General features: G+C 44.5%; 2 protein-coding genes across 44 annotated transcripts in view; one reads left to right on the top strand and one right to left on the bottom strand.

The window, feature by feature from the left end:
• Positions 1-14,543, bottom strand: part of sulf2b (sulfatase 2b) — a 544,470-nt gene that overhangs the window by 40,393 nt on the left and 489,534 nt on the right. For all 43 annotated transcript variants that reach the window (XR_015522636.1, XR_015522630.1, XR_015522629.1 and 40 more), the window contains 1 exon segment: positions 4,784-4,912. Coding sequence is in view for 34 of the 43 variants with exons in the window: in XM_087305153.1 (XP_087161279.1) it covers positions 4,784-4,912 (129 nt within the window). In the remaining 9 variants the exon portion in view is untranslated.
• Positions 1-14,543, top strand: part of LOC147831263 (uncharacterized) — a 353,683-nt gene that overhangs the window by 8,704 nt on the left and 330,436 nt on the right. The window lies entirely within an intron of this gene.

Raw genomic sequence — 14,543 nt, forward strand, 5'->3', positions numbered from 1 at the left:
AGATAGATAGATAGATAGATAGATAGATAGATAGATAGATAGATAGATAGATAGATAGATAGATAGATAGATAGATAGATAGATAGATAGATAGATAGATAGATAGATAGATAGATAGATAGATAGATGGTGTGTGAGCATGAGTCAAACAAGCCAACCCCCGCCTCTCTATGATGTTCTGATGCTGAGATATAGCTGCTGTTATATCGTTGCTAGGTTAGTCTGTTTTGTTGCTATGGAGTTGATTGACAGCTTAGACTGATGATGTATCAAAGCTTCTTGCCAGTATGAACAGTTAAAAACAAACCCCATGTCTCTATCACACTGCAGCATGACAATATCAGTCTGAACCTCTTTAATGGCAGTCTATTGGACAGTTGCTAGGGTGCAGTATTTGGTTGTTAGGGTGTGGCTAGAAAGTTAAAAGGCCATCAGTAATTGGCTGCTGGCTAGACTGAGTTAAATGAGCTCAGCCATTAGTCTGTAGGACAGTTTGATGCAGAGTTATGAGCTCACAAAGTTTGATCCAATGTAAAGTCAATGAGAGTCTTTTGCAATGGAAGTCTATGGGACGGTTTCTAGGGTCCAAAAGTGGTTGCTAGGGCGTGGCCAGAAAGTTTAAAGGTGATCAGTCATCGGCAGTTTGATAGTCTGAGTTAAATGAGTCCAGTTAGAAGTCTGTGTGACATTCTGATGCAGAGTTATGAGGTCACAAAGTTTGATCCAATGTTACGTCTATGGGATTTTTCCGACGGTCCCGGGACGTTTTTCGGAAAACCGAAAGTCGGATCAGTCGGAAAAGATATAGCAACTCGAGTCAGAATAGTTCGGAGGTCTGACCCAAGTTTGATGGTCATAGCTTGAATGGCCTAGGAGGAGATAGAGTTTAATTTTTAGTCTCAGAAGAAGAATAATATAGAAAAATAATAATAAGTTTAATAGGATAACAGTAGTCTGGCTTGCTACACAAGCCAGCCTAATAATAATAAGTTTAAGTGAGATAACAGTATGTTGGCTTTTCAAGCCACCATAATTATTTACTCTTTTTGAGTTCAGCCGATCTATGGGTCTGGGGGAAACATTTTTACATAGCTTAAAATAAATAATTGAATCAGATAAGACCATTAGCATCTCACTCAAAAAGAATCAATAATTTCAATAATTTTCAAGATGTAACTATAGAAGAGTTAAGCTTTAAATAGAAAACATTTCAAAACTATCGACTCTTTTTGAGTTCAGCCGATCTTTGGGTCTGACGGTAACACTTTTACTTAGCTTAGCATAAATCACTGAATCTAGCATCTCACTCAAAAACAATGAATATTTTTTTTTCCCAAGATGTAACCATAGAAGGGTCAAACTTTAAATAGGAATAATATCGAAACACTTTTAAAAAATTTTGAGCAAGAGGCAAACGGTCCAATCAGATTCAATGATGCATGCTAAGCTAAGCTAAAAGTGTTCTTAGCAGACCCGGAATCAGCTGAATGGATTTAAAAATGGCAGAACTCAAGGGGAAATAAGCCTATTTCCAAAAGATTCTTTAAAACTATATCATATTTGTTGACATTCATGGCAACCTAAGTTCGATCAAAAGCTCGAGCATTTGACGTTATTTCTTTTCTCTCTGCTCCTCATGCATTCCTGTCTGTACTCTCCACTGTCCAATAAAAAGTGAAAAACTCTAAAAATTATTATAAAACTCTACTGTATATCATATTTTCTGGCAGTTGCTTCAATGACAATATTAATGAGGATAACATGTATGCACTGAAAAAAAGTATTGTACCTTTAGAGAAAAGGTATTACTTTTCCTATTTTCTTGTTGTTGCACAAATGCTGCTGTAGCACACATTCATTGGACAGGATGTAGGTTTTATGGTTATTATCACAGAGAGAATCTTTTTTTTTCATGGGGAGAATTTTTATCAATAAATTGCAAATGATAAGATATCACCCATCCCCATCAGTTAATATGGGTAAGTAGCTTGCGCTGATGATTCTGCACTGAAAAAGAAAACAATGACCACCCCCCACAATCTAGATCATCCAGGTGCCAAATGTGCTGAAACTGCAATGTGCTGTTGGGGTTTACATTACACTATTGTCATTCCTCTCACCTCCTATAGATATGCAAATTAGTTTCATGATTAATTGCACTGTGTTCACGGAACGTGCAACACGTTTTTATTATGATGTTGTGTTGATTTGTACCCAAGTACTGGGTTGGAGATAAAAGGGCATCTGCTGTGTAAAACATATGCTGGAATAGTTGGCGGTTCATTCAGCTGTGGTGACCCTTGATTAAGCCGAAGAAAAATGAATGAATGAATGAATGAATGTTGTGTGGTTGTGTGCCGTACTGTATGATGTTGTGCTTTTGATTTTCATCTTAGGATGAAGTTTTGACGTTAAACTGTACTACTGCACTACTATGTTATCATGCTGTTGAGCACGTGTGATGTCATGCTGTTGTGCATGATACTATGATTATGTTGTGTGATATGAGGATCATGCTATGATGGTGTCAAGGTGTTCTGTGCAAAATACTATTGTGATTTCATGCAGTTCTGCATCATACTATCATGATGTCATGATATTTTATGTCGTTCTATCATGATGTCATGCTGTTATGCATGGTACAATCAAGATGTCATGCTGTTGTGCATGGTACTATCATGATGGCATGCTGTTGTGCATTGTTCTATTATGATGTCATGCTGTTATGCATCGTACTATCATGATGTCATGCTGTTGTGCATTGTACTTTCATGATGCCATGCAGATGTGTATTGTTCTATTATGATGTCATGCTTTTTATGCATCATGCTATCAGGATGTCATGCTGTTGTGCAGTGTACTATCATGATGTCATGCTGTTATGCATTGTACTATCATGATGTCATGCTATTGTGCATTGTTATATCATGATGTCATGCAGATGTGTATTGCTCTATTATGATGCAATGCTTTCATACTATCTTGATGTCATGCTGTTGTGCATTGGTCTATCATGATGTCATGCTATTGTGCATTGTACTATCATGATGTCTTGCAGTTGTGCTTTGTTCAATCATGATGTCTTGCTTGTATGCCTCATACTATTATAATGTAATGCTGTTGTGCATTGTATATCATGATGTCATGCAGTTGTTCATTGTTCTGTTATGATGTCATGCTGTTGTGCATTGTACTATTGTTAAGTCGCACTGCTGTTTTTCACACCATCATAATGTTGTATAGTTTTACAATGTTGTGGTGTTGTGCATTATGCTAAGGCTGCAACAACTAATCGATAAAATTGACAAGTATCGATAATGGAAATCGTTGTCAACAAATGCCATTATACTGTAGATTAGCTGGGCTGCACACATGGTTGAAAAGCAACGACAAGATACACAGCCGCATGCGCAATGAAGTGTGCAAAACCACCCTTAGAGCAAGTAGCATGTGCTTCTAAGAAAACAATTAGTCAATGTTGTGGTTTTCAGTGAATGATAGTTTGTGTACGGAGCAGTTTATCTGTTCTTCTGTTTTATACCTCTGTTTAAAAAAGATATATTATTGTTCATTTATTATTCATAATTTGATATTTCAACAGATTCCGCTGCCTATTATCATACTTTCAGCGTATTTATGACCTAATTACATATTGTGAATATAATGGGAGTACAAAACTAGTTTAGCAGTGTTTTAAAGAATAATTTTATCGTAAATAATACCAACCCAGGCTCATTATTGATACTTACCCCAGTCTACTTTTCTGGACAGTGCAAAATACGTCCCAGGAGCTACATGTAGCCGAAGTGTAGATGTCAAATTTCTCTTGTGAGTGCCATTAGTGCCTGCTGTTCTCAAGTAATTCCACCAGAGGCCACTGTCGAATGATGGACTGACTGACTAAGTGATCGACTGACCCACCCTCCTCCTACCCTAAACCCAACCAATAGTGTTTACAGAAACACAGATTGACTCGATCACCCCCTTTCCTAAACCCAGGGCTCATTTTACCAATCCCCCTCCTCACACGTACTCCCACCCCATGCTGCCCCACTCTTCACTTTCTTCCATGACACCCCAACCCTCTTCACTTTCATTTATGACACAACCCCAACCTTGCCCCCCTCCTCCACACGGTCAGGCACCGTTCTTCATCAGACTCGCGGTGAACTTCACCCATCATCGCGGTGAACTCCTTTCAGTGTCTCAAGTCCGCCGATGTACATAGTGAGCTAATGAGCAAACTAATAACAGTGGAAAAGCTGTCCACACAGAGCTAGGCAGTCAGTCAGAAAAGAAACAGAAGCCGTAGGCGGTGTCATACTGCCCCATAGCGTTCATTTTAAAGATGAAATGCAGCCATATGTAGCTCTGATTACATCATTTTTGCTTTCCAGAAATGTATACGGGGGTACATTTTCACAGTGAGCCTGTGTTGAATAATAATCTGATGTACCGTTTTATATAGATATGATAAACAAATGTAAAAAAAATAATAAAAATACCCGACAATTTTATCAGATTAATCGATTAGCCGAAAAATAATCTGCCAACTGATTATCAAAATAATCATTAGCTGCAGCTCCACATTATACTTTTAAAGTGTAGTGATGTTGTGCATCCTGATAATGATTTTGTGCTGTTCACTTCAGTTTTTTTGACGTAACCAAGGACACAACTGCATGAACCTTTAATAGTATTAAAAAATAAAGTAATTCAGGTAGTCACAAAGATTGTTATTTGTAGTCAGTGTACACGAGAAGTCAGCTGGAGACCTGCTTACCTGTTCATCATGCGGTCTGTGTCCAGAAGCTTGAGGATGGATTTGCCATCCATATCTGGAGGAACATCCATGCCAGCGATGTCCAGGATGGTGGGGGCCAAGTCTATGTTCAAAACTATGTGGGGGTTGCTATGGAAACAGAAGAAGGGGTCGCCATTTGACATAATGGTCAGAAAGCAGACAAGCAGCACATGAACACTGACTGATAATAAGATAAAGGCTGTGGGGAGAATTCAACAGATCCACCAGTTGGAGAACAGAAAAAAACGGGAGTACAGCTCTATTGATGCTAAACACTGTATGGACGGGATAAAGCATACGCTGCGGACTGCTTGGTAATTTAGCGAAAAGTAGAATGCTAAAAAGGATGGAATATGCATTCATTTTGTGCATTTAAAGGGTAAATTTGATCGCAAGTCCACACGTCTGTGTACAGTACATGCTGGTTTACTGTATATGCTGTCTGCAGTACCTTTAAGACAAAACATACTATATACAATCCATACAATTTGAGTTAAGACAATTATTAACCCAGTGAAATACAGTTGAAGTCAGATTTATCATGCCCCCTTTGAATTTTTTGTTCTTTTTTAAATATTTCCCAAATTATGTTGAACAGAGCAAGGACATTTTACAGCATGTCTAATAATATTATTTCTTCCTTATTTGCTTTATTTCAGCTAGAACAAATGCGGTTTTAAATTTTTTAAACACCATTTTAAGGTCAAAATGATTAGCCCCTTTAAGCAATTTTTCAGATTAAGGTAAAATACAGTTCATATTTTATTAAAATACTGTGTAATATCTAAAAACTGTTAACAGTAGTTATTTTGTAAGACACCAGTATTCAACATAAAGTGTGATTTAATAATCACAGTGTTAGTAATCAAAGTGTATTGTTTTATAGACAAAAATCATAAGGAACCTAATAATATTTACCCTGAAGTGATTTTTTTTAAATGTAAAAACTGCTTCCCTACTTATCAAATTAAACAACAACAACAAAAAAAACCTTTTCAGAAAAATAGGAAATAATGTGAACGTTTATATTTAATACTGTGAATATATACATATTTTAGTTGTGGGTTGTGAAGCTTGTTTTTTATTGATTTAATCCATTTTGTTCATCGTTTCACTGTGCAGAATGGTGTTACAGACTCATATACTAATCAGTGGTGTAAAGTAACAAGTTACAAATACAAAGTAATTTTGTACAAAGTAATTGAGTAGTTTTTTTTTCTTTTTTGGAAAATGTAATTTACTTAGTAGTTTAAAAAATACTTTTACTTTCCCAATGAGTACATTTTTACTGCTGTATCGCTACTTTTACTCCACTACTTTTCTTTAAACTGCAGTCATTATTTCTTGTCTATGGGGATTATCAAAATCCGTCCTGCGATTCCTGTCTTTATTAATTCTAAATCTAAATGAATCACAGACTGATCTTAAAGCTGCCTTTCCACTACACATGGCAAACGACAAACGACAGACCAAAAGTCATGGAGAGTAGTCCAGAAGAGTTTCAATCATCACCGTGTGCGGAAAATTCAGATCCAATCTGAGCTGCGCATACATTGAAAAATTTGAACTTCTGCAACTAGACCATGTGCGACAACGTGATGTATTCCAATTCCAATGTTGCCCAAGCAGGTCCATGCGTGCGAGATGAGAAATACTTTTTTTTTCATTATTTTTTGAATTAGAAAAAAGTCTATATAAAAACATTTCTAGTTATAAATGAGTAATAAAAATATTATTGTTTTATGTTTTCTCCACATTCAATTTTTTTTATGCGGTTTATGAGATGCATTCATTCATTCATTCATTCATTCATTCATTCATTCGTTCATTCATTCATTCATTCATTTAACCCTAGTGAACGCACAGAGAATAAAGTCTCTTGCTCTTGTACTCCTTTATTATGGACACCGCGAGAATTAGATTCTCTCCCATGGTGCATGTCAAAACTGAAAATTCTGTGCGACTGCCACAAGGGGTCGTATTCCAACAGTCGTGTCCGAATGTCTTGTGCAGTGGAAAGGCGGCTTAAGACATGCAGCAAACTGTCTGGAAGCATTAAAAGTGTCCAAGAAGATCCTTTACACGCTAAACCCAGAGACTGTTTAGACTAAATATTACTGACGAGAAGATGGAGGATGTTTACTGTATGATGAGCAAAATAAACAATAACTGAATGCACTACAGAATGTTACGTTTACACACACATGCACAAATTACATGTAAACACATCAGACTTTCACAGCATAATACTCACTACTCACTACTCAACTTTTGAAAGGGCTACTTTTTACTCTTACTTTGAGTATTATTTACACCAGTAACTTTTTTTTTTTTTTTACTTGCAATACGTTTTTGGGCAAGTAATGGTACTTTCACTTGAGTATGATTTTTCAGTACTCTTTTCACCACTCATACTAATATATAGTCGGATATACTAAGAATTCATAATGTTTGTTAAAACACATTAAACAAACTCCCCTCATATGCTCTACTTCATTCGTTCACTTAGATAATTAAAAAAATGAGTGTCAATTTCAAAACTGAGCATTTCAAATCCAGTCAATGCAATAAACCTCAGTGGCCACTAATCCAATCACACTCGCACAAAACATTTCTAAAAGGTAAATTAGCTTCATCTCTGTGTGACTGTGCTTGTGATGCTGAACTAAAGCCCGGCTCTGCCAAACTCCTGATTCTCTTTTCTGTGTCTTTCTTTCACAGTATAAGTCTTGTGGTTTTCACATGAGCGGACTTTACTGCGGTTAATCAGCTTTTCAGGGAAAAAAGAAGCAGGATCACACAAAACAAGACGACTGACAAATGATATTTAATATTGACGAGAGAGACAGTTTCTCCTGTGGGGATGCAGGTTCAAACATGGCCTGCAACATGTGCTGATCTCTTTATATCTCTGCACATTAGAGGATGCTGGAAAGTCATGAAAAGACGCATAAATCAACAAACACCGAGTTCAGACCTCATTAAAGAGTAACTTTGGCCTCGGTACAAAAACATGAGTTATTCCACACATAACAATTATTTATATGCTACATAATTATATATTACTGGCATAAAAAAGTAAATGATCATTATAAAATTATAAGTAATCATTCTATAAAAAAATCTATGTATAAAATATTTCTATAAAATATAAATAAAATCATTATATATTTTGTGTGTAGTGCTTATTGATATTATAAATAAATAAATAAATAAATAAATAAATAAATAAATTGTAAAACTATCAAAAATTATTTATTAGCCTGAATTTTTTTGTATTAAATATTAAATATTTTTATATTTTAATTTGATTAGTGTGTTTATGTTACTTTTAGTTAATAATAATAATAATAATAATAATAATAATTATTATAATAATAACCTTTTATGTTTTTTTAGAAGTTATTTAGATAATACAAAATGATAATTGTAAAACAATTAAAAACGAATCAAACTATTTATAATATATATTAAATAAAATTTTTAAATAAATATTAAGCAAAAGCAACATATACAGATAAAGAAAACATTTATTTATTTATTTATTTATTTTTTACCACTGATTGGATGAAATGTGCCAATAAAAAAATCACGACATCATGAGGAATGTTAACATATCAGGCTTTCCTTTAGCACTTTCCAAAGTTCTTAGTTTAGAGTGTCTTATCTTTCTTTTTCTTTCCAGTTGATCTCATACTGTAGAGCCTCTATAATATTCAGGTTTGGACTCTGTGGAGGCCATTTCATGACTGTCTGTGTTTCATCTGTTCCCCTTCGGGGGGAACTTCAGCACTATAAGTGGATTTGATTGTAAAATCCACGCATTGGGAGGTTCGGTTCAGAAGCTACTCGTCTGAAAGAGTATTGAACGGGCCAATTAAGAATGAATTGGCAGCGCAAGCCTGCGCAGGTGAGCGGCATTAGCAATCAACTGAGTATATAAGCTCACCTGGCGCCAGCAGACGCTATCCTTTTCGCTTCAGAGACTTTCTGATCGAGTCGATGAGGGTTCCTCCTGCTGTGACCAGCGATTCTGAGCGAACGAGAGCATTCTCCCGGTCCAGAGTGTGTACACGCAGTGGCAGACGGTCGAGCTGGGTTTCTCCCTTGCCTGGCGTTCTTTGGGTCCGGTCCTCCAGAGCGGTGCGTATAAAGTTGCAAACTTCACAGAAAGAGCAACACAGTCGTGCAGCACGTCCTTATCAGGACGGCGCTCCGACTGTGCGTTTCTGGATGCGGTGGTTTCCTGTCCTCGGATGATGGGCGCGGGCACTGCGTTACATGTCTGGGGGTCCAGCATGTTAATGCGCTGCTCGCGGGCAGTTCATGTCGTCATTGCGATGCCATGACTGTTGCGCAAGATCGCGGTTAGCCTTTGCAAAAGGGCGAACCACCCCAGTTGTCCCCTGCTCTGCAGCGGGCACTCGGGCAGATCTGAGGGTTTCAGCGAGAGATAATCCGTCGCCCACGGGCCCGCGGACCTCCCGCTCCTCTAAGCGCTCCATCCAAGCTTCGGGCGGGGGAAGCGATCCGTCTAACAGATGGTAGCCCTTACGCCCGATGACACCGGAGATCAGATGTCCACCGCGGCATCGGAGGGTGGGCTTTCATTGTCCGATGATGATCCAGACCCGCTCGCCCCCTTCGGGCTGGTGAGCGCTGTCACTACGGATCCTGAAACGGACATGTTAGCCGTGCTTTCCCGGGCTGCTTCGGCCGTGGGTTGGAGATGGTTTATCCCCCAGCTCCGCGGCCGGACCGACTAGAGGGGCGTTCCCTTCTTCCCGGAGGTGCACAGTAGGCTCACGCGGTCTTGTAAAGCACTTTTTTCGGCTCGTGCTGCGTGCTCCTCCACCCTAACCACTCTTGACGGTGAAACAGCCAGGGGGTATGTGGCGATTCCTCAGGTTGAGTGCGCGATGGCGGTAAATCCGCGCGGCGCCTCTTCTTGGCGGGGTCCGCCTCGTCTCCCATCCAAAGCCTGTAAGTTATCTACCTCCCTCGGAGCTAGAGCTTACATAGCTGCGGGCCAGGCTGCTTCCGCCTTGCATGCGATAGCCACCTACCAGCGCTACCAAGCGCAGGCGCTGGCCGAGCTGCACGAGGGTGGGTCCAACCCAGGCTTACGAGCTTCGCACCGCCGCCGACTTAGCTCTTCGGACTACTGAGTCCGCTGCGTGTGCGTTGGGGAGGACGATGTCCACATTAGTGGTCCAGGAGCGCCACCCCTGGCTGATATGCGCAAAGTCGACAAAGTCCGCTTTCTTGACTTCCCCATATCCCCAGCCAGGTTCGGCGACACTGTCTGTGAATTCACCCAGGAATTCAAGGCGGTGAGAGAGCAGTTGGTGGGTGATGTCTTATCGGCGGTCCGTAGCCCGCTCCGCCCGCCGTGCCATTCATACCTGCTCCTCGCCGAAGGCGCCCGCCTACGAGAGCTGCTCCGCCCCCGCACACGCCTCCGGCGAAGCGAGCGCGTCGGGCACCTCGGAAGCAGGCAGCCCCCCTGCCCAGAACGCCGCTAAGTCCGGCAACGGACCGCGAAGCGCCCCTGGGACAGGCCATCTGGAGAAGAGGGAACTTGCTCTTTCCCCGCTGGAGGGCGGGGCCCCATTTCCAACGGCACTTTTTACTGCCATGAAAACATTATGAAAGGGCACTTTTCACTTCCCCAGATGTGACAGCCCGAAATCTGCCAGTCTGGGACGCTATGCTTTCTAGCTTGCAGATTCGGTGCGTTTCGCCAGTGGCTCACGAGTGCTGGGAGGACGGTCTCCTTTCTCCCACCCCTCGAGCCTCCCCTCCGGAGCTCGGGTTTGGAGTGAGAGCAAATATCTCACCTCCAGCTTTTCCGTGGGACCCGCGAGCTTCCCGGATCAGCACACACACTCCGCGCTGCCCCACTGCTGGTACGTCAGCGATTGTAGCGATGAGTCCATTAGCGAGAGCTCTGCCTGCCTGGTTAGCGCGGGCCAGCTCTTCGCGGTGGCTCATACGCACAATCAGACTCGGCTATGCGATTCAGTTCGCGAAACGGCCCCCCAAGTCGCGGGTGTGTATTCACCAGGGTCAGCCCCCTGTCCGCCCCTGTCTTGCGAGAGGAGATTGCTGTCCTCCTGGCGAAGGATGCAATCGAGCCGCTCCCTCCAGCCGAGATGGAGAGCGGGTTTTACAGCCCACGCTTCATCGTGCCCAAAAAGAGCGGTGGGTCACGGCCAATCCTAGATCTGCGCGTTTTGAACCGCTGCCTGCACAAGCTGCCGTTCAGAATGCTCACGCAGAAGCGCATCCTCCGGTGCGTTCGTCCTCTGGGTTGGTCTGCAGCATTAGACCTGATGGACGCGTATTTCCATGTCTCCACTCTTCCTCGCCACCGACAGTTTCTGCGGTTTGCGTTTGAAGGTCGAGCTTGGCAATACAAAGCCCTCCCCTTCGGGCTCTCTCTGTCTCCGCGGGTCCTCACCAAGCCCGCGGAGGGTGCCTCAGCGCCCCTTCGGCTCGCGGGCATCTGCATACTCAATTTCTTTACGACTGGCTGAATTTTGCCCTCTCTTTTGATTATGCACAGAGTTGATTATGCACAGAGACAAAGTGCTCTGGCACTTCCATCTGTGGGGGTTTCAGGTCAACCGAGAAAAGAGCAAACTCGCCCCCGTGCAGAGGATCTCTTCTCTCGGGCTGGAGCTGGACTCGGTCACCATGGCAGCGCGCCTCTCCGAAGAGCGCGCTCAGCTGATGCTGTACTGAGAGAGCTCGACAGTAAAATAGTGGTCCCACTGAAACTATTTCAGAGGCTCCTGGGGCATATGGCATCCGCAGCCGCTCATGCCGCTCGGATTATTCTATATGAGACCACTTCAGCACTGGCTTCACGATCGAGTCCCCAGACGCGCATGGCACGCGCGCGCACACCGAGTCTCTGTTACTGCGCTGTGTCGCCGCGCCCTCAGCCCTTGGAGCGACCCCTCGTTCCTACAGGCCTGGGTGTCTCTAGAACAGGCGTCCAGTCTTGTTGTCGTTTCAGCAGACGCTTCCAACACGGGCTGGGGGGCTGTGCGTTGCGGGCATGCGGCTGCGGACCTGTGGAAAGGTACCCAGTTGCATTGGCATATCGCCTGGGGCTGTTGGCAGTGTTCCTCGCTCTCCACCGTTTTTTTCCGGTGTTGGAGCGGCAACACGTGCTGGTCAGGACGGACAGTACGGCGGCGGTGGCGTATATCAGCCGTATAGGGGGTATGCGCTCTCGCCGCATGTCTCAGCTCGCCCGCCGTCTGCTCCTCTGGAGTCATCCGCGGCTGAAATCGCTGCACGCCATTCATATTCAGGCAAGCTCAACCGTGCAGCCGATGCGCTCTCACAGCAGCCTTGCGTCCTGGAGAATGGAGACTCCACCCCGAGTCTGTTCAGCTGATATGGGCGCGATTCGGGGAAGCCCAGATCGATCTGTTGCTTCCCCCGAGATCGCTCATTGCCAGTTGTTCTTTCCCTGACCGAGTGCTCTCGGCACGGATGCACTGGCTTACAGCTGGCCTCGGGGCACGCGCAATACGCGTTTCCCCCAGTGAGCCTGCTCGCGCAGTTACTGTGCAAGGTCAGGGAGAACGAGGAACAGGTTACTGGTTGCGCCCCTCTGGCTCAACCGGACCTGGATGTCAGAGCTCTCCCTCGCGATAGCCCTCCCCTGGCAGTCCCTTCGAGAGAGCACCTACTCTCTCAGGGACAGGGCACCACCTGGCACCCTCGCCGATCTTTGGAGATTTTTAGACGCGAGGAAGACTTAGGTAACCTCCGATTGCGGTGGCTAATACCGTCACTCGGGCTAGAGCCCCCTCCCCGAGCGCGCCTATGCCCTGACGTGAAGTCTATTCACTGAATGGTGTGTCTCTCGCTGAGAAGACCCCCGTAATTTGCCAGATCAGCGTTGTGCTTTCTTTACGCCGAGAGAAGTTGGAGAGCAGGCTGTCGCCCTCCACACTCAAGGTTACGTGGCTGCTATCTCCGCTCTCATAACGCGGTGGCTGGCAGCACCGTGGGAACGCATAACCTCATCATCCGGTTCCTCAGGGGCGTTAAGCGAATTAATCCACCCCGCCCCCTCTCATGCCCTCTTAGGATCTCGCCCTCGCTACACAAGCCGCGTCAGATCCCTTCGATCCTCGACTCAGTATATTTCTGTCCCTGAAGACAGCTCTGCTGGTCGCGTTGATATCGATTAGAGGGTCGGGGACCCGGAGGCATTTTTCGGTCAGTGACTCGTGCCTGTAATTGGGCTGGCTTCTCTCACGTCCTGAGACCCCGCCCGCGATATGTGCCCAAGGTTCCTACCACTCCGTTTTAATACGAGGTAGTGAGCCTGCAAGCGCTGCCCTCGGAGGAGGCAGACCCAGCCCTTCTTTATTGTCCAGTTCGCGTTTTGCGTATTATCCGGACCGCACTCAGAGTTTAGATCATCTGAGCAGCTCTTCGTCTGTTATAGCGGTCGGCAGCAGGGAAGTGCCGTACCGAAATAAGTTCCCACTAGATTGTGGATGCCTTTCTTTCACTATCAGAGCCGAGATGAGCCGCGTCCCCCGAGAGCGCGTGCGCACTCCACTCGGAGCTTCGCATCCTCTCGAGCGCGCGCACGCGGCGCTCCTCTAACAGACATCTGTAGAGCTGCGGGCTGGGTGACACCCAACACATTTGCAAGGTTTTACAATCTGCGAGTGGAGCCGGTTTCCTCAAGGGTATTAGGTAACCCTTGGTGATTGAGGAAACAATTCGGTAGGGTGTTGAAACACGCTTGCTGCGCCATTTTCCCTAACACGGAGATACGTGCGCCTTTTTATCTGTCAGTAAAGTTCCCCGTCAGGTGAGCCCTGCAGATTCCTCCGTGGCCCCCAGCACTGACTCAGCGGAGGAGTCACTTGCTGGCCCACTACGTTGTAGGTCTGCCCGCTGGTCAGCCCGCGTTTTGGGTAAAGGTGCCTGCTATGCGTGGTCCCCACTAGGCGATCCCATATGCTTATTCCGCCACGGTTAAGTCCCCCCCCCTGGGCGGACCCGTGTCTTCCCTCCCCGCTAACCACTCTTTTGCTATGCGTACTCCCCCTTTTTAGGGCTAGTCCATATGTAATTCTGCCATCTATCCCCCCTTGGGTAACGGATGGCCTCCGTAGCGTCCTCCCTATCGGGATTGCACGCTTCCCAACGTACTGTCGTATTTTCCTAGAATTATCTAGATGCTCACGACTTCCCAAAAAATATATATAAATCCGTAAAACTTCTGTTGAAGTAGGATAAATTAGGGCCAGGGACACGTTGGAGGACCGCGCCCCCCATGATGTGGGTGCGTCACGCTTGCTTGACTATCTCCTCATCGGGGGTGTTGGTAAGGTGCAGTCATTATGGCGCTTTCAATGGGCCCCCAATGCGTAGATTTTACAATCAAATCCACTTATAGTGCTGAAGTTCCCCCCGAAGGGGAACGTTCGAGGTTACTAAAGTAACCCTTCGTTCCCCGAGGAGGGGAACGGAAGCACTATACTCCGTCGCCATAATGACTGTCCCTTAGCTGTTGAAAGTCTCTTCAGCTTAAAAAGGATAGCGTCTGCTGGCGCCAGGTGAGCTTATATACTCAGTTGATTGCTAATGCCGCTCACCTGCGCAGGCTTGCGCTGCCAATTCATTCTTAATTGGCCCGTTCAATACTCTTTCAGACGAGTAGCTTCTGAACCGAACCTCCCAATGCGTGGATTTT

The sequence above is a fragment of the Danio rerio genome, chromosome 23, assembly GCF_052040795.2.
Source record: "Danio rerio strain M-AB ecotype USA chromosome 23, GRCz13ab, whole genome shotgun sequence".
Classification (NCBI taxonomy): Eukaryota; Metazoa; Chordata; class Actinopteri; order Cypriniformes; family Danionidae; genus Danio; species Danio rerio.